Here is an 18,945-nt window from a genome sequence, read left to right on the forward strand (position 1 = left end):
AACACCTCTGAATAGGGCCTGCCTTAATTGACATCCATGTAATTAGTGCCAGGAGAGCATCTGTGTATACTTGAATCTGGTCAACCAGCTCCCATGCACAGGGAATAGGCTTACACTTCCACAAGCAGCAAAGTCACAGGGATAAACGTATTCAGCGTTCCATAGTCAATACAGGACTAAGAATGAATCGTACTACACCAGCTCTGACGCTCGTCAGATGTGGCAGGGCTTGCAAACTATCACAGACTACAAAGGGAAGCACAGCCGCGAGCTGCCCAGTGACACGAGCCTACCAGATGAGCCAAATTACTTCTATGCTCGCTTCGAGGCAAGTAACACTGAAACATTCATGAGAGCATCAGCTGTTCCGGACGACTGTGTGATCACGCTCTCCATAGCCGATGGGACCTTTAAACAGGTCAACATTCACAAGGCCGCAGGGCCAGACGGATTACCACAACGTGTACTCCGAGCATGCGCTGACCAACTGGCAAGTGTCTTCACTGACATTTTCAACCTGTCCCTGACTGAGTCTGTAATACCAACATGTTTCAAGCAGACCACCATAGTCGTTGTGCCCAAGAACACTAAGGTAACCAGCCTGAATGACTACCGACCCGTAGCACCCATGTCTGTAGCCATTTAGTGCTTTGAAAGGCTGGTCATGGCTCACATCAACACCATTATCCCAGAAACCCTAGACCCACTCCAATTTGCATACTGCCCCAACAGATCCACATATGATGCAATCTCTATTGCACTCCACACTGTATTTTCCCACCTGGACAAAAGGAACACTTAGGTGAGAATGCTATTCATTGACTACAGCTCAGCGTTCAACACCATAGTGCCCTCAAAGCTCATCACTAAGCTAAGGACCCTGGGACTAAACACTTCCCTCTGCAACTGGATCCTGGACTTCCTGACGGACCGCCCACAGGTGGTAAGACTAGGTAACAACACATCCGCCACGCTGATCCTCAACACGGGGACCCCTCAGGGGTGCGTGCTCAGTCCCCTCCTGTACTCACTGTTCACTCATGACTGCATGGCCAGGCACGACTCTAACACCATCATTAAGTTTGCGGATGACACAACCATGGTAGGCCTGATCACTGACAACGATGAGACAGCCTATAGGGAGGAGGTCAGAGACCTGGCCATGTTATGCCAGGACAACAACCTCTCCCTCAATGTGATCAAGACAAAGGAGATGATTGTGGACTACGGGAAAAGGAGGACCGAGCACGCCCCCATTCTCATCGACGGAGCTGTAGTGGAGCAGTTTGAGTTTCAAGTTCCTATGTGTCTACATCACCAACAAACACACCAAGACAGTCACGACAAAACCTATTCCCACTCAGGAGACTGAAAAGACTTGGCATGGGTCTTCAGATCCTCAAAAGGTTCTACAGCTGCACCATCGAGAGCATCCTGACTGGTTGCATCACTGCCTGGTATGGCAACTGCTCGGCCTCCAACTGCAAAGCACTACAGAGGGTAATGAGTACGGCTCACTGGGTCCGAGCTCCCTGCCATCCAGGACCTCTATACCAGACGGTGTCAGAGGAAGGCCCTAAAAATTGTCAAAGACTCTAGCCACCCTAGTCATAGACTGATCTCTCTGCTACCGCACGGCAAGCGGTACCGGAGCGCCAAGTCTAGGTCCAAAAGGCTTCTTAACCTCTTGGGGCTAGGTGGGACGCTAGCGTGCCACCCGTGGTGCACTCCATCAACAGCAGGTGCATTTCAAGAGCGGCAAATTTGAATCCAAATAAATGTCAAAATTCAAATTTTTCAAAAATACAACTATGTTACACCATTTGAAAGATAAACATCTCCTTAATCTAACCACGTTTTACGATTTCAAAAAGGTTTTACGGCGAAAGCATAAATTTAGAGTATGTTAGGACAGTACATTTACAAGAGTTGTGTGTAATGTTTTGTCAAGTCAAAGACAGGGTCACCAAAACCATAAAACCAGCTAAAATGATACACTAACCTTTTACAATCTCCATCAGATGACACTCCTAGGACATTATGTTAGACAATGCATGCATTTTTAGTTCTATCAAGTTGATATTTATATCCAAAAACAGCGTTTTACTATGGCATTGATGTTGAGGAAATCGTTTCCCTCCAATAACCGGCAGTCAAGTCAGCGTCACAAATTAAATAATTAAAATTAGAAAACATTGGTAAAATATTATATTGTCATTTAAAGAATTATAGATTTACATCTTTTGAACGCAATCAACTTGCCAGATTTAAAAATAACCTTACTGGGAAATCACACTTTGCAATAATCTGAGCACTGTGCCCAGAAAAATACGCGTTGCGATACAGACTAGACGTCATGTTGGGGAGATCTAAAATCGAAAATACTATGTAAATAATCCATTACCTTTGATTCTCTTCATCAGATGTCACTTCCAGGTATCACAGGTCCATAACGAATGTAGTTTTGTTCAAAAAAGCTCATCATTTATGTCCAAAAATCTCCGTCTCGTTAGCACATGATGTAAGCCAGCCGGACTTCTCGTCATGAACGAGGGGAAAAAATATATTTCCGTTCGTTCAAACATGTCAAACGTTGTATAGCATAAATCATTAGGGCCTTTTTTAACCAGAACATGAATAATATTCAAGGTGGATGAATGCATAGTCTTTTATAACGTATTGGAACGAGGGTACCCAACATGAAGTAGCGCGCCAGGTGTCTAATGGGACATCACCGTTCCATGGCTCTTGTTCGGTCAGATCTCCCTCCAGAAGACTCAAAACACTTTGTAAAGGCTGGTGACATCTAGTGGAAGCAATAGGAAGTGCCAAAATATTCCTAAACCCCTGTGTTTTTCAATGGGATAGGTTTAAAGTCAATACAACACATCAGGTATCCACTTCCTGTCAGAAAATGTCTCAGGGTTTTGCCTGCCAAATGAGTTCTGTTATACTCACAGACACCATTCAAACAGTTTTGGAAACTTTAGAGTGTTTTCTATCCATATATAATAAGTATATGCATATTCTAGTTACTGGGTAGGATTAGTAACCAGATTAAATCGGGTACATTTTTTTTATCCAGACGTGCAAATGCTGCCCCCTAGACCCAACAGGTTAACAGCTTCTACCCCCAAGCAATAAGACTCCTGAACATCTAATCAAATGGCTACCCAAACTATTTGCATTGCCCCCCCCCCCCCCCCCCTTTACACTGCTGCTACTCTCTGTTTATTATCTATGCATAGTCACTTTAACTCTACCTACATGTACATATTACCAATTACCTCGACTAACCGGTGCCCACGCACATTGACTCTTTACCGATACCCCTGTTTATAGTCTCGCTATTGTTATTTACTGCTGCTCTTTAATTATTTGTAACTTTTTTTAAACTTTTCTATTTTTACGTCAATTATTTTTCTTAAAACAGCATTGTTGGTTAAGGGCTTGTAAGTAAGCATTTCACTGTAAGGTCTACTACACCTGTTGTATTTGGCGCATGTGACAAATAAAATTTGATTGCGGTATTTTAAGATGGAGCATTGGTTGATTTCAAATGTTTAAGTATACGTTTTTCATGATGATTGATAAGAAAAGTATCGTCCAACCCGACTTAATCAGCATTCCATTGTAGTATTTGCTTATATGCTCTGTTGGACTGCATCCAGGTCCATATATAATCTATATCTAGATAAATATACATAAACAGTCCAACATACACACATATAGCCCATATGGCTCATATAGATGCTATTTTCCAAGCCTCTATTTCATTGACTCCCACCTGGCTGAGAAAAAGGCTGATCTAGCTCCATCTATCCAGCCAGGAAATGACTTCCTGATCCACCCAAAACCCCATTCTGGCACGGGAACACTTTTCCTCTCAGCAGCCGTGGTATAAGGAGTGGTGAAACTAGATTAACAGCATTCTGACTCTCGGTTGTACTGTATTCTGGAACTTTCATCATCTTCCCACAATCCTATTCCCAAACGTACGATAGTGACTAAACTCTAATGGAAGTTCATGGCTTGAGGGAGCTTTCCTGATACGCTGCCAGAGTTGTTTATCAGATCTAAGGAGTTTGGAAAATGACTTTTCCGCAAGAAAAGCTGGTCAGCGGGTAAAAGTATCCACACGGACAGATGTTAGTATTAGTCCTAGCTAAGAGCAGCAGTTACATAGTAATACCACTTCAATATGTTTTCAAGAAAATACAAATGCGAGAGCACAAAAGTGCTATACTTGATAGGTGTATGTACTTTTACTACTACCTTATTACAATGTCATTATATTGGTTTGCCTATCCTATAGTTATTCTGGTTCATAAACTGGGTGATTCGAGCCCTGAATGCTGATTGGCTGACAGATGTGGTATATCAGACCGTATACCACAGGTATGACAAAACATTATTTTTACTACTCTGATTATGTTAGTAACCAGTTTATAATAGCAATAAGGCACCTTGGGGGTTTGTGATATATGGCCAATATACCACAGCTAAGGGCTGCATCCAGGCACTCCTTATCCGTGGTATATTGGTCATATACCACACCCCCTCGGGCCTGATTGTTTAAATAATGTATGTCTACTAAGTGGGGCCAACATTTTCTATGCAAAAAGACTCTTATGATGTCCAACATGCATCCTCTGTGTGTGTGTGTGTGTTTTATTATTTTATTTCACCTTTATTTAACAAGAGATAAGCGTTTCCAGCTTCAGAGATTTTTGCAATTCGTTCCAGTCATTGGCAGTAGAGAACTGGAAGGCGGCCAAAGGAGGAATTGGCTTTAGGGGTGACCAGTGAAATATACCTGCTGGAGCGTGTGCTGCGGGTGGGTGCTGCTATGGTGACCAGTGAACTGAGATAAGGCGGGGCTTTACCTAGCAAAGACTTGTAGATGACCTGGAGCCAGTGGGTTTGGCGACGAGTATGAAGCGAGGGCCAGCCAACGAGAGCGTACAGGTCGCAGTGGTGGGTAGTATATGGGGCTTTGGTGACAAAATTGATGGCACTGTGATAGACAGCATCCAATTTGTTGAGTAGTGTTGGAGGCTATTTTGTAAATTACATCGCCGAAGTCGAGGATCGGTAGGATAGTCAGTTTTACGAGGGTATGTTTGGCAGCATGAGTGAAGGATGCTTTGTTGTGAAATAGGAAGCCGATTCTAGATTTAATTTTGGATTGGAGATGCTTAATATGAGTCTGGAAGGAGAGTTTACAGTCTAACCAGACACCTAGGTATTTGTAGTTGTCCACATATTCTAGGTCAGAACCATCCAGAGTAGTGATGCTGGATGGGCGGGCAGGTGCGGGCAGCGATCGGTTGAAGAGCATGCATTTAGTTTTACTTGCATTTAAGAGCAGTTGGAGGCCACGGAAGGAGAGTTGTATGGCATTGAAGCTCGTCTGGAGGTTAGTTAGCACAGTGTCCAAAGAAGGGCTAGAAGTATACAGAATGGTGTCGTCTGCGTAGAGGTGGATCAGAGAATCACCAGCAGCAAGAGCGACATCATTGATGTATACAGAGAAGAGAGTCGGCCCTAGAATTGAACCCTGTGGCACCCCTATAGAGACTGCCAGAGGTCCAGAAAACAGGCCCTCCGATTTGACACACTGAACTCTATCAGAGAAGTAGTTGGTGAACCAGGCGAGGCAGTCATTTGAGAAATCAAGGCTGTTGAGTCTGCCGATAATAATGTGGTAATTGACAGAGTCGAACGCCTTGGCCAGGTCGATGAATACGGCTGCAGGGTATTGTCTCTTATCGATGGCAGTTATGATATCGTTTAGGACCTTGAGCGTGGCTGAGGTGCACCCGTGACCAGCTCGGAAGCCAGATTGCATAGCGGAGAAGGTACTGTGGGATTCAAAATGGTTGGTGATCTGTTTGTTAACTTGGCTTTCGAAGACCTTAGAAAGGCAGGGTAGGACAGATATCGGTCTGTAGCAGTTTGGGTGTAGAGTGTCTCCCCCTTTAAGAGGGGGTGACCCGGCAGCTTCAATCTTTGGGGATCTCAGACAATACGAAAGAGAGGTTGAACAGGCTAGTAATAGGGGTTGCAACAATTTTGGCAGATCATTTTAGAAAGAGAGGGTCCAGATTGTCTAGCCCGGCTGATTTGTAGGGGTCCAGATTTTGCAGCTCTTTCAGAACATCAGCTATCTGGATTTGGGTGAAGGAGAAATGGGGGCGGCTTGGGCGAGTTGCTGTGGGGGGTGCAGGGCAGTTGGCCGGGGTAGGGGTAGCCAGGTTGAAAGCATGGCCAGCTGTAGAAAAATGGTTATTGAAATTCTCAATTATCGTGGATTTATCGGTGGTGACAGTGTTTCCTAGCCTCAGTGCAGTGGGCAGATGGGAGGAGGTGCTCTTATTCTCCATGGACTTTACAGTGTCCCAGAACTTTTTTGAGTTTGTGCTACAGGATGCAAATTTCTGCTTGAAAAAGCAAGCCTTAGCTTTCCTAACTGCTTGTGCATATTGGTTCCTAACTTCCCTGAAAGGTTGCATATCACGGGGGCTATTTGATGCTAATGCAGTACGCCACAGGATGTTTTTGTGCTGGTCAAGGGCAGTCAGGTCTGGAGTGAACCAAGGGCTATATCTGTTCCTGGTTCAATTTTTTTTGAATGTGGCATACTTATTTAAGATGGTGAGGAAGGCACTTTTAAAGAATAACCAGGCATCCTCTACTAATGGGATGAGGTCAATATCCTTCCAGGATACCCGGGCCAGGTCGATTAGAAAGGCCTGCTCGCTGAAGTGTTTTGGGGGCGTTTGACAGTGATGAGGGGTGGTCGTTTGACCGCAGACCCATTACGGATGCAGGTAATGAGGCAGTGATCGCTGAGATCCTGGTTGAAAACAGCAGAGGTGTATTTGGAGGGCAAGTTGGTTAGGATGAGGGTGCCCGTGTTTACGGATTTGGGGTTGTACCTGGTAGGTTCATTGATAATTTGAGATTGAATCAAGCTTGATTCCCTCAAGCTTGAATCAAGCTTGTAAGATGGCCGGGGTGTTAAGCATGTCTCAGTTTAGGTCACCTAGCAGCACGACATCTGAAGATAGATGGGGGGCAATCAATTCACATATGGTGTCCAGGGCACAGCTGGGGGCAGAGGGTGGTCTATAGCAAGCGGCAACGGTGAGAGACTTGTTTCTGATAAGGTGGATTTTTAGAAGTAGAAGCTCTAATTGTTTGGGCACAGACCTGGATAGTATAACAGAACTGCAGGCTATCTCTGCAGTAGATTACCACTCCACCCCCTTTGGCAATTCTATCTTGTCGGAAAATGTTATAGTTAGGGATGGAAATTTGAGGCTTTTTGGTGGTCTACCTAAGCCAGGATTCAGACACGGCTAGGACATCCGGGTTGGCAGAGTGTGCTAAGGCAGTGAATAAAACAAACTTGGGGAGGAGGCTTCTAATGTTAACATGCATGAAACCAAGGCTTTTAAGGTTACAGAAGTCAACAAATGAGAGCGCCTGGGGGAATGGGAGTGGAGCTAGGCACTGCTGTGCCTGGATTAACCTCTACATCACCAGAGGAACAGAGGAGTAAGTTAGGTTACGGCTAAAGGCTATAAGAACTGGTCGTCTAGTACGTTCGGAACAGAGAGTAAAAGAAGCAGGTTTCTGGGCTCGATAGATTAGATTCAAGGCATAATGTACAGACAAAGGTATGATAGGATGTGAATACAGTGGAGGTGAACCTAGGCATAGAGTGACGATGAGAGCGATATTGTCTCTAGAAGCATCATTTAAACCAGGTGATGTCACCGCATGTGGCACTGAAGGGTTAGCTAAGGCATATTGAGCAGGGCTAGAGGCTCTACAGTGAAATAAGACAATAATCACTAACCAGAACAGCAATGGACATGGCATATTGACATTAGGGAGAGGCATGCGTAGCCGAGTGATCATAGGGGTCCAGTGAGTAGTTAAGCTGGCTGGAGACACGGTGATTCAGACAGCTAGCGGGCCGGGGCTAGCAAGCTAGTAGAAGGGCCTTAGAGGTACGTCGCGACAGAAGTCTGTTGTAGCCTCCTCACACGGAGCTGCCTTGTGTGTGTGTGTGTCCGTGGTACTTACAGATACACAGTGTGATGAGGAAGATGACGTAGGTGACCATTTCTCTCAGGACGTTCCTCAGGTACCTCTCTCTGCTGCTGTCACTGTCCTCCATCAGCTGAGTACCCCACAGAACTGGGGAAAAAAACAATTTCAACACACACATTAGTATCCTAGATGCCAGTGCATTGCCAACGAGGGCATCTACAGGTGTGTGTTGACCTAAGTGGTGTATGGAACAGTGAGGAAGAATGGCCAGAGAGGTGTTTGAGCCAGTGACCCAGGTCTCTACAAGTTAAAGGGCAAGTGCACTACCTCCTGTGTCATAGAGGTCCAGACCTCTTGGCAGCTGTAGTGTTCTTCATACAAGGAGGAAACGTAAGTGACACTAACTTCTTATTTTCTCCAGTATCCTCTTCCCACAGCTTTTGATGTCACGTCTGTCTTGCTGCAGGGCATCCACTGTCGGGGTCGGGTATAATCCACGGTGGATGCGGGTGCTGCTCCCTCCGGCGGTGTAACTTCCCAACCCGCTACTGCAGCTACTGCTGGAGCCTGTGGACACTGATCTTCTCCCCGGGCTAGCCGGAGGCCAGTCGGCCCCCATCATCTCATCCTCCGGTTCGAACCCTGGGTTGTCCCGACTCCAGGCTTGTCTTGAGGGGGGTGATGGTGTGCCTATGGCGCCCCCGAGCCCCAAGTCCTGGTGCTGTATGTTCTCCATTTCAATCCCCTCGCTTGTGTCCAATCTGTGCGGCAAGGACGCACCCGTTGCGCCCGTGGCGGACCTGCCAGCCTGATTCTGCTGCGGTTGTTGTGATCTCACCCGAGTCGAGCTCATTGTTTGTCCAATTCACTGAAAAGCTTTTAAAGGCCAGACTAACTACATTTACGAAACGTTAAAAATCTATTATGTCTCTAGCCACTAACGACTGCTATGTTTATGTCACGCTTGAAGCACATATCAGAAAGGAAATGTTTACGCACACATTAAAATATGTAAGAAAGTTGCCAAAGTTCAAACTCTGCAAAACAATTTTGGGAAACCACAGATTAACTAATTTTGATTATTTGTATATGTTCCTCTTCACAACAAATATACTTCGAAACGTAAATTGCTTACTATGAAAGAAAAATAACAACATCTAAAGTTTCTGTCTTCAAGAAAGTGAGCGTCTGCGTAGTTCTAGATCAAACTATTGCAAAAGTAGGTATATCAACAACAAAAATATATAGTTACAAAACTAATTTGTGGCGTAAACATTTACTAATGAAACTGAGAACTATCAACGAAATGCCTCGTTTATGGAAAAGAAGCCAAACACTTTCCTTGTCCCGGGCCAGCCATCTTGTTCTTGCTGTTCCCCCAAAATCTCGCATTCTCATTTGTTGGAGACTCAGATTACATTAGAAGTCATGGCGTCACAGACACTGTGGCATGCACCTCTGGAAAATACTGCACAGTCGAATGCGTAGGGGTGAATCACTTTGGTAAAAGACAATTTCACGTTTTAGAATTGTACAATATAGAATACAATAGAATAGAATCAAGTTGCTGTACATTCCATCATTATTAAACGAGTGAAAAAAATAATTTCAATATTTATTTCTACAGCAGTAAACTATAATTGCCTTATATGGCTCAGCAAAACACTTTTTTCTCCAAAGGTTTATATTACTTTTTGTTCGTTTTCTGAGCAAATTCCTATTCAGGATGAGTGTTTGCAGTGCTGTGTATGGAATGAGAAGGAATAGCCCACTATTTAGAATGAATAAAATCACAATTTGTCACGAGGACATTATTTTAGGGCTAAATGCATCTGCCTTTAGAAACAAAGAACTATACGTCGTATAACCATGTATGTTTGGGTCTGGGGCTGCTAAGCAACAAGACAGTCCTGCAAAACCTGGCCAGGATTGGATGTGATTTGGACCCAATAATTGAGTGACATTTCTAAAGGCCAATCATATTTCTTTACATGGAACAACAGCATTTCTACTAGTACTTCCATAGTTATTCGGTCACTTGGTGTGTTCTTTTCTAGCAACATTGTTACTTTACACGTGATGTGTGATGGTGTTGTTACATACTTATCAACTTTGTCACACTGTATTACCTTTACTCACTGTTGTGTTATTCATGTCCATTAGATGACGCTAATTCTCCAGTTTTGATTTAAATCACCCACGGCTCAATTCACAAGGGAGTAAAGGACTCAAGGTAGTTACTTCAAGGTAACAATCGTTGTTTAAGAAAGTACTCTTTTTTATATATAACTTATAACAAACGCATAGTATACCTTCGTTGTTCTTCACCCTTGGCATTGTTTGCTCAAGGACTGATAACTATACACCCACTACTGTTTACAACATAGCTGTACTTTGCAATAGCTGGTTTGATTGATAGAGTTCTTTGACTGAATGAATCATCATGACTGATAAGATGTTCTGTTCGTCTCTCAGAATAAGTCACTACAGTTCAGATACAGTTCAGATAAGGAGAGAACAGCTGTGGTGGAACCGCCAGCCTGATACAGTAACATAGCCTGTACAGATGGTATGCTGTTGGAATTCAGGTTACTTTATGGTACAGTCAGGGTTGGGTAGGTTACTTTATGGTACAGTCAGGGTTGGGTAGGTTACTTTATGGTACAGTCAGGGTTGGGTAGGTTACTTTATGGGACAGTCAGGGTTGGGTAGGTTACTTTATGGTACAGTCAGGGTTGGGTAGGTTACTTTATGGTACAGTCAGGGTTGGGTAGATTACTTTATGGTACCGTCAGGGTTGGGGGGGTTACTTTATGTTAGAGTCAGGGTTGGGTAGATTACTTTATGTTACAGTCAGGGTTGGGTAGATTACTTTATGGTACAGTCAGGGTTGGGTGGGTTACTTTATGGTACAGTCAGGGTTGGGTAGGTTACTTTATGGTACAGTCAGGGTTGGGTGGGTTACTTTATGTTACAGTCAGGGTTGGGTGGGTTACTTTATGGTACAGTCAGGGTTGGGTGGGTTACTTTATGGTACAGTCAGGGTTGGGTAGGTTACTTTATGGTACAGTCAGGGTTGGGTGGGTTACTTTATGTTACAGTCAGGGTTGGGTGGGTTACTTTATGGTACAGTCAGTGTTGGGTAGGTTACTTTATGGTACAGTCAGGGTTGGGTGGGTTACTTTATGTTACAGTCAGGGTTGGGTAGATTACTTTATGTTACAGTCAGGGTTGGGTAGGTTACTTTATGGTACAGTCAGGGTTGGGTAGGTTACTTTATGTTACAGTCAGGGTTGGGTAGATTACTTAATGGTACAGTCAGGGTTGGGTAGGTTACTTTATGGTACAGTCAGGGTTGGGTAGGTTACTTTATGGTACAGTCAGGGTTGGGTAGGTTACTTCATGGTACAGTCAGGGTTGGGTGGGTTACTTTATGGTACAGTCAGTGTTGGGTAGGTTACTTTATGGTACAGTCAGGGTTGGGTAGGTTACTTTATGTTACAGTCAGGGTTGGGTAGATTACTTTATGTTACAGTCAGGGTTGGGTAGGTTACTTTATGGTACAGTCAGGGTTGGGTAGGTTACTTTATGTTACAGTCAGGGTTGGGTAGGTTACTTTATGTTACAGTCAGGGTTGGGTAGATTACTTTATGGTACAGTCAGGGTTGGGTAGGTTACTTTATGGTACAGTCAGGGTTGGGTAGGTTACTTCATGGTACAGTCAGGGTTGGGTAGGTTACTTTATGTTACAGTCAGGGTTGGGTAGGTTACTTTATGGTACAGTCAGGGTTGGGTAGGTTACTTTATGGTACAGTCAGGGTTGGGTAGGTTACTTTATGTTACAGTCAGGGTTGGGTAGGCTACTTTATGTTACAGTCAGGGTTGGGTAGGTTACTTTATGTTACAGTCAGGGTTGGGTGGGTTACTTTATGGTACAGTCAGGGTTGGGTAGGTTACTTTATGGTACAGTCAGGGTTGGGTAGGTTACTTTCTAAATGTAATCCTTTACAGTTACTGGTTACCTGTCCAAAATTGTAATCAGTAACTTAACTTTTGGATGACCCAAATTCAGTATAATCTGATTACTTTCAGTTACTTAAGAGGAATTAGAGGAAGACAAGAAATATCCATCAAATACATTTGGTGTGTCAGAGTGGTCTCTGACATGTGGTCAGACTTGTTCAGGTGGAACAAACTTAACTTCGCAAACATCCTTTCTGAATTTGAAAGTCATCTGATTATAATATTTTTTGCTGGTAATTTAACTGATTACACTTACAGTTTTGTTGTAATAAAATTACTCCCTAACCCTGTGTGTGAAGATAGCTAAGCAATATGTTATCCTTTGTTGGGTACTTGAATCATATTCAGTAGCAAGTAACAACATCAATAGGATATGGTTAGTAGTGGTATATCTGATCAAGTTTTTTGGTGTAATCACTTTATCAATTACAACTTTATTCAAAAAAATGGCGGCGAGACAACCAAAGTCCTGGCAAACATTTTACTTTTCAAACACTGTCTCGCTTCAAAACAAACAAAACGATTAAGAATATGATGTAATATTTCCATATTAGAGCTATTTGTCAAAACAAGGCCTCTGGCACACTACATTTCACAAGAGGCTCTGTGCTATATCACAAAGCACTGGCATGAGAGAGTTGTTTAATTAGCATGTATCAGCCTTCATAATAGATTTCCATGGGAAAGAGACTTCAGATAATTTTGCAGGCATGGATGTCAACAGTGTTGTCCGTGTTCTATCTGCAGTGACTATCCTCGTGATGTTATCTGATGACAAAGAAAGTAGGTATCATCAATAGAGTTGGCTGTAACTATTTACAAATTGTATTTTTTTCTCAGAGACTTTGTACCATGTGTTCTAAAGTAAACCTTTGTATGGGTTATTTTTGCATTTATCAAGCTTTGTGATGTCATGATGTATTCTTCATAGAATCAACTCTTTCTTTCTACAATCCATCCCTAATTGTAAGGGGTGCGTAACTGGTGGCAGGGAAGTCAAACGCAGCTGGTCGAGAGCCAGACCCGATCCCACGGTGCGAACACCGGGGCCTCACTGCGGGGACGGTGCAGCTGGTCGAGAGCCAGACCTGATCCCACTGTGCGAACACCGGGGCCTCACTGCGGGGACGGTCTGCGGCAACTTTCTGGCGCAGCATGGCGCGCTGAAGATGGACATGGGCGGCGTCCCATGTTTCCTCCGCGCACTGGAACCAGTCATCCACCGCAGGAGCCTCGGTCTGACTCTGATGCCAAGGAGCCAGAACCGGCTGATACCCCAATGCACACTGGAAAGGAGAGAGGTTAGTGGAGGAGTGGCGGAGCGAGTTCTGGGCCATCTCTGCCCAGGGCACGAACGCTGTCCACTCCCCCGGCCGGTCCTGGCAATAAAACCTCAGAAACCTACCCACATCCTGGTTAACTCTCTCCACCTGCCCGTTACTCTCGGGGTGAAAACCTGAGGTAAGGCTGACCGAGACCCCTAGACGCTCCATGAACGCCCTCCAGACCCTTGATGTGAACTGGGGACCCCAATCAGACACTATATCCTCAGGCACCCCATAGTGCCGGAAGACGTGAGTAAACAGGGCCTCCGCAGTCTGTAGGGCTGTAGGGAGACTGGGTAAAGGGAGAAGACGACAGGACTTAGAAAAACGATCCACAATGACCAGGATCGTGGTGTTACGCTGTGAAGGTGGAAGATCGGTTATAAAATCCACCTACAGGTGCGACCACGGCCGTTGTGGAACGGGTAAGGTTTGTAACTTACCTCTGGACAGGTGCCTAGGAGCCTTACACTGGACGCACATCGAGCAGGAGGAAACGTAAACCCTCATATCCTTAGCCAAAGTGGGCCACCAGTACTTCCCACTTTGACAGCGCACCGTCCGGCGGATCCCAGGATGACGTGTGGGCCCAATAGATCAGCCGGTCGCGGACAGCAGACAGAACTTACAGACGCCCAGCTGGACACTGAGGGGGAGCGGGCTCTGCACGTGACGCCCGCTCAATGTCTGAGTCCAGCTCCCACACTACCGGCGCCACCAAGCAAGATGCGGGGAGTATGGGAGTGGGATCCATGGGCCGCTCCTCTGTGTCATACTGCCGGGACAGTGCGTCTGCCTTAATGTTCTGGGAACCTGGTCTGTACGAAAGGGTGAAAACAAAACGGGTGAAAAACATGGCCCACCTTGCCTGGCAAGAGTTCAGTCTCCTCGCTGCCCAGATGTACTCCAGATTGCGGTGGTCAGTCCAGATGAGAAAAGGGTGTTTAGCCCCTCAAGCCAATGTCTCCACGCCTTCAAGGCCTTGACGACAGCCAACAGCTCCCGGTCCCCCACGTCATAGTTTTGCTCCGCCGAGCTGAGCTTCTTCGAGAAGAAGGCACAGAGGTGGAGCTTCGGTGGCGTACCCCAGCGCTGAGAGAGCACCGCTCCTATCCCAGCCTCGGACACGTCCACCTCCACTATGAACGCCAAAGAGGGATCCGGATGGGCCAGCACGGGCGCCGAGGTAAACAGAGCCCTTAGTTGCCCAAAAGCCCTGTCCGCCTCAACTAACCACTGCAGACGTACAGGACCCCCCTTCAGCAGTGAGGTAATGGGAGCAACCACCTAACCAAAACCCCGGATAAATCTCCGGTAGTAATTGGCAAACCCTAAAAATCGCTGCACCTCCTTTACCGTGGTGGGAGTCGGCCAATTACGCACGGCTGAAATGCAGTCACTTTCCATCTCCACCCCTGATGTGGAAATGCAATACCCTAGGAAGGAGACGGCTTGCTGAAAGAACAGGCATTTCTCAGCCTTGACGTACAGGTCATGCTCCAACAGTCGTCCAAGTACCCTGTGCACCAAAGACACATGCTCGGCGTGTGTAGCGGAGTATATCAGACTGTCATCGATATACACCACTACACCCTGCCCGTGCAGGTCCCTGAAAATCTAATCTACAAAGGATTGGAAGACTGATGGAGCATTCATCAACCTGTACGGCATGACAAGGTACTCATAATGCCATGTGGTGGTACGAAACACCGTCTTCCACTCGTCTCCCTCCCGGATATGCACCACGGGCGCATTGACTAAAAAGAAACTCGAGGAGGCGGGTGAAGTGGAGGACCGAATGTACCCCTGACGCAGGGATTCGGAGACATGTGTCTCCATAGCCACCATCTCTGCTTGCGACAGGGGATACACGTGACTCCTGGGAAGTGCAGCGTCTACCAGGAGATTTATTGCACAACCCCCCCCGTCGATGGGGTGGTAATTGAGTTGCCTTCTTTTTACAGAAGGCGAGAGCCAAATCGGCATATTCGGGGGGGATGCGCAGAGTGGAGACCTGGTCTGGACTTTCCACCATAGTAGCACCAATGGAAACCCCTACACACCTCCCAGAGCACTCTCGCGACCATCCCGTGAGAGCCCTCTGTTGCCATGAAATGGTGGGGTCACGACGAGCCAACCAGGGAAGGCCCAGTATCACAGGAGAAAGAGACTGATTCTCTCCTCATGACTCCCCTGCGTCACTATGGCCAGGGAGATAATGGCTTCCCTGATTAGCCCGGACCCCAATGGTCGACTATCCAGACCGTGTACTGGGAAAGGTCTAACCACAGGAATAATGGGGATCGCTAAACTAAGAGCGAGTGCTCTGTCAATAAAATTACCAGCTGCGCCTGAATCGACGAGTGCCTTATGCTGGGAATGCGGGGAAGAAGAAAAAAATTAAGAAAAAAAACAAAAACAGGTACAAACAGTTGGACTTTGAAGCCATTCTTGTGATTTTTGTGACTTTGCCATTGTAATTGTTTGTAAGCTTGTGTAGTCTAAAATGTATCTATGATCGTATGCTATCCATTTGTTCTTTTGTATGCCATTTTTATATTTCAGAGTTAACCAATGATATTAGGCCACATTTGGCCATGATTACAGACACCTGTGTGTCTTCTGACACTATATAAACGAGTCATCTCGCAGTGTTTGTGATGATACCCTGATGAAGATAGCTTGGCTGTCGAAACGTTGGATATTCAATTTTTTGCATCTGAGCTCTCCCTTATTTTCAAGTTTTCTACTCCGATAGCCAGCACCTCGCCTTAATAGGTGTGCGTTTCTTTTTCTTCTACAAACAGTTGGACAACAGAGAACTCTGGATGAGAGTGGTGCAGACTCACCTGGGGTGACGCCAGAGTGGCCTGCCTGCTGCCTCGACTCCCAGAGGGACCAACCCGGCACCGACCGGCAGTGTGCCCTCTGCGGCCACAGATGGTGCACGAACTGGAACCCCCTCCGGTCTCCCTACGCACCGCCCCTCCCAGCTCCATAGGTTCAAGAGAGGGGGTGTGAGGGGATGGAACCACCAGAACCTGAGGCTTCCCGACCTGCCCTGAGGGCTGCTGAAGAGGGCCGAGTCACCGCTTCCTGAGTCTTTGCCACTAGGCAGAGCTGTGTTAGAGCCAGCGGAACGGCAATACAGGATCGACACGAAGAGTTGTCTGTATTGCGGGACTCTTGGTCATTTCGTGTCCTCTTGTCCTTTAAAGAAACCAGACTCACCGGTAGGAGCAAGTACTCTGGTGGGCCATATGAGGAACGTTCCTGCTTCCCCTGCTCGCACCCCTTTTCATGCCATTCTGCTCTAGGGAGACCAGACCAAATCTCTCCGGGTTCTCATTGACTCTGGGGCCGATGAGAGAATTTTGGACGCTACGCTGGACATCCCCACTCAGCTGAACATCCCCACTCAGCCCCTCTCCATTCCCATGGACGTTAGAGCGCTGGACGGTCGTTCTATAGGCCGAGTCACCCAAAACACCACTCCCATCAACCTACGGGTGTCAGGAAACCACAGCGAGGCTATCCAGTTCCTGCTCATCAAGTTGCCTCTGATTCCAGTGGTATTGGGATTCTCCTGGCTGGAACAACACAATCCCCTCATTAACTGGTCTACTGGTGCCATCATGGTCTGGAGCCCGTTCTGCCACGGCCATTGCCTGAAGTCAGCACAACTTGCCCCGGGATGTCTTCCTGGGGGCTCAGAAGGTGCCCTGGATCTCCCTGCCATTCCAGCGCAGTACCAGGACCTCCAGGAGGTGTTCAGCAAGGCCCGGGCCATGTCGCTTCCGCCGCACCGACCCTATGACTGCGGGATTGACCTTCTCCCTAGCACCACGCCTCCCGGGGACATCTGTGCTGTCTGTCAGGACCGGAGACCAAGGCTATGGATACCTACATTGGGGACTCCCTAGCTGCTGGATTTATTTGTCCCTCTTCCTCTCCCGCCGGCGCGGGGTTCTTCTTCGTGGAGAAAAAGGATAAGACCCTGCGCCCGTGCATTGACTACTGGGGACTCAATGACATTATGGTTAAGAACCGTTACCCACTATCACTCATCTCCTCGGCCTTCGAGCCGCTCCAGGGGGCCATTGTATTTTCCAAGCTGGATCGACGGAACGCCAACTACCTGGTGCGGACACGAGAGGGGGACGAGTGGAAGACCACCTTCAACACGGCCAGTAGCCACTACGAGTATCTGGTCATGTCCTTTGGCCTCACCAACACCCCTGCTGTGTTCCAGGCTCTGGTGAATGATGTTCTCCGCGACATGTTTAAACGGTTCGTCTTCATCTACATTGATGACATCCTCGTCTTCTCCTGCTCCCCTCAAGAACACATGCTCCACGTCCGGAAGGTCCTTCAACGTCTTCTGGAGAATCAGCTGTTTGTGAAGGCGGAGAAGTGCGAGTTCCATCGCTCCACCATCCATTTTGTGGGTGACATCATCTCTGCTGGGAGTGTCCAGATGAATCCTGGGAAGGTGAGAGCAGTGATGGATTGGCCTCAGCCTACGTCCAGGGTGCAGCTGCAATATTTTCTGGGGTTCGCCAACTTCTATCGTCGCTTTATCCGGGGTTACAGCACCCTAACTTCCCCCCTGTCAGCACTCACATCGCCCAAGGTTCTGTTCACATAGTCTCCAGCTGCTGACCAGGCGTTCTGGGACCTCAAACATCGCTTTACCACAGCTCCCATCCTGGTTCATCCTGACCCATCCCGTCACCCATCCCCCATCCCATCCTGCCCTTGACCTCAAGCTACATCCCTGCACCTTCTTCTCCTATCGCCTCAACGCCACGGAAAGAAACTACGATGTGGGGAATCGTGAGCTTCTCGTGGTGAAGATGGCATTGGAGGAATGGAGGCACTGGCTGGAGGGGGCGGAACATCTGTTCATTGTGTGGACTGACCACAAGAACCTGGAGTATCTCCGCACCGCCAAGTGCCTCAACTCCAGGCAAGCCAGATGGGCCCTGCTGTTCACATGGTTCAACTTCTCCCTCTCAAACCAGCCAGGATCCAAGAATGTCAAGCCAGATGCACTGCCAAGCGATGGCACTCAGCAGCGGGTCAATAGGGAAGCAGGTCCGTGAGGTCCAGCGTTCCCAGCCGAACCCCGGCCCCTGATAACTGGATGTTCGTTCCTGATGCCGTCTGCGCCGCGGTCCTGGAGTGGGCCCACTGTCCAGGCTTGCCTGCCACCTGGGCACCCGTCAGGCCCTGGCCTTTGTGCGACAGCGCTTTTGGTGGCCTATTATTGTCCCTGACGTGTCCGCATTCGTAGCCACTTGCACAGTGTGTGCACAGAACTAGACTCCTCGGCAAGCTCCGGCTGGTCTTCTCCAACCTCCAAAAGGCACCTAAAGGATTCTCAGACCATGAGAAACAAGATTATTTGATCTGATGAAACCAAGATTGAACTCTTTGGCCTGAATGCCAAGTGTCACGTCTGGAGGAAACCTGGCACCATCTCTACGGTGAAGCATGGTGGTGGCACCATGGTGGGAAGTTTTTCAGCAGC

The 18,945-nt window shown here is 47.0% G+C and overlaps 1 protein-coding gene across 2 annotated transcripts in view; it reads right to left on the bottom strand.

The window, feature by feature from the left end:
• The window catches only part of LOC106610283 (polycystin-2), a 19,993-nt gene extending 10,510 nt beyond the window's left edge, over positions 1 to 9,483 (bottom strand). For both annotated transcript variants that reach the window (XM_014209555.3, XM_014209554.3), the window contains exons 1-2: positions 8,470 to 9,483; positions 8,098 to 8,211 (exon numbers count right to left, since the gene is read on the bottom strand). In XM_014209555.3, coding sequence (XP_014065030.1) covers positions 8,098 to 8,211; positions 8,470 to 8,917 — 562 coding nt within the window. In that variant the 5' untranslated portion in view covers positions 8,918 to 9,483. The remainder of the gene's footprint in view (positions 1 to 8,097; positions 8,212 to 8,469) is intronic.
• Between the last annotated feature and the right edge of the window lie 9,462 nt (positions 9,484 to 18,945).

The sequence above is a fragment of the Salmo salar genome, chromosome 08 (assembly GCF_965601325.2).
Source record: "Salmo salar chromosome 08, fSalSal1, whole genome shotgun sequence".
Taxonomy (NCBI): domain Eukaryota; kingdom Metazoa; phylum Chordata; class Actinopteri; order Salmoniformes; family Salmonidae; genus Salmo; species Salmo salar.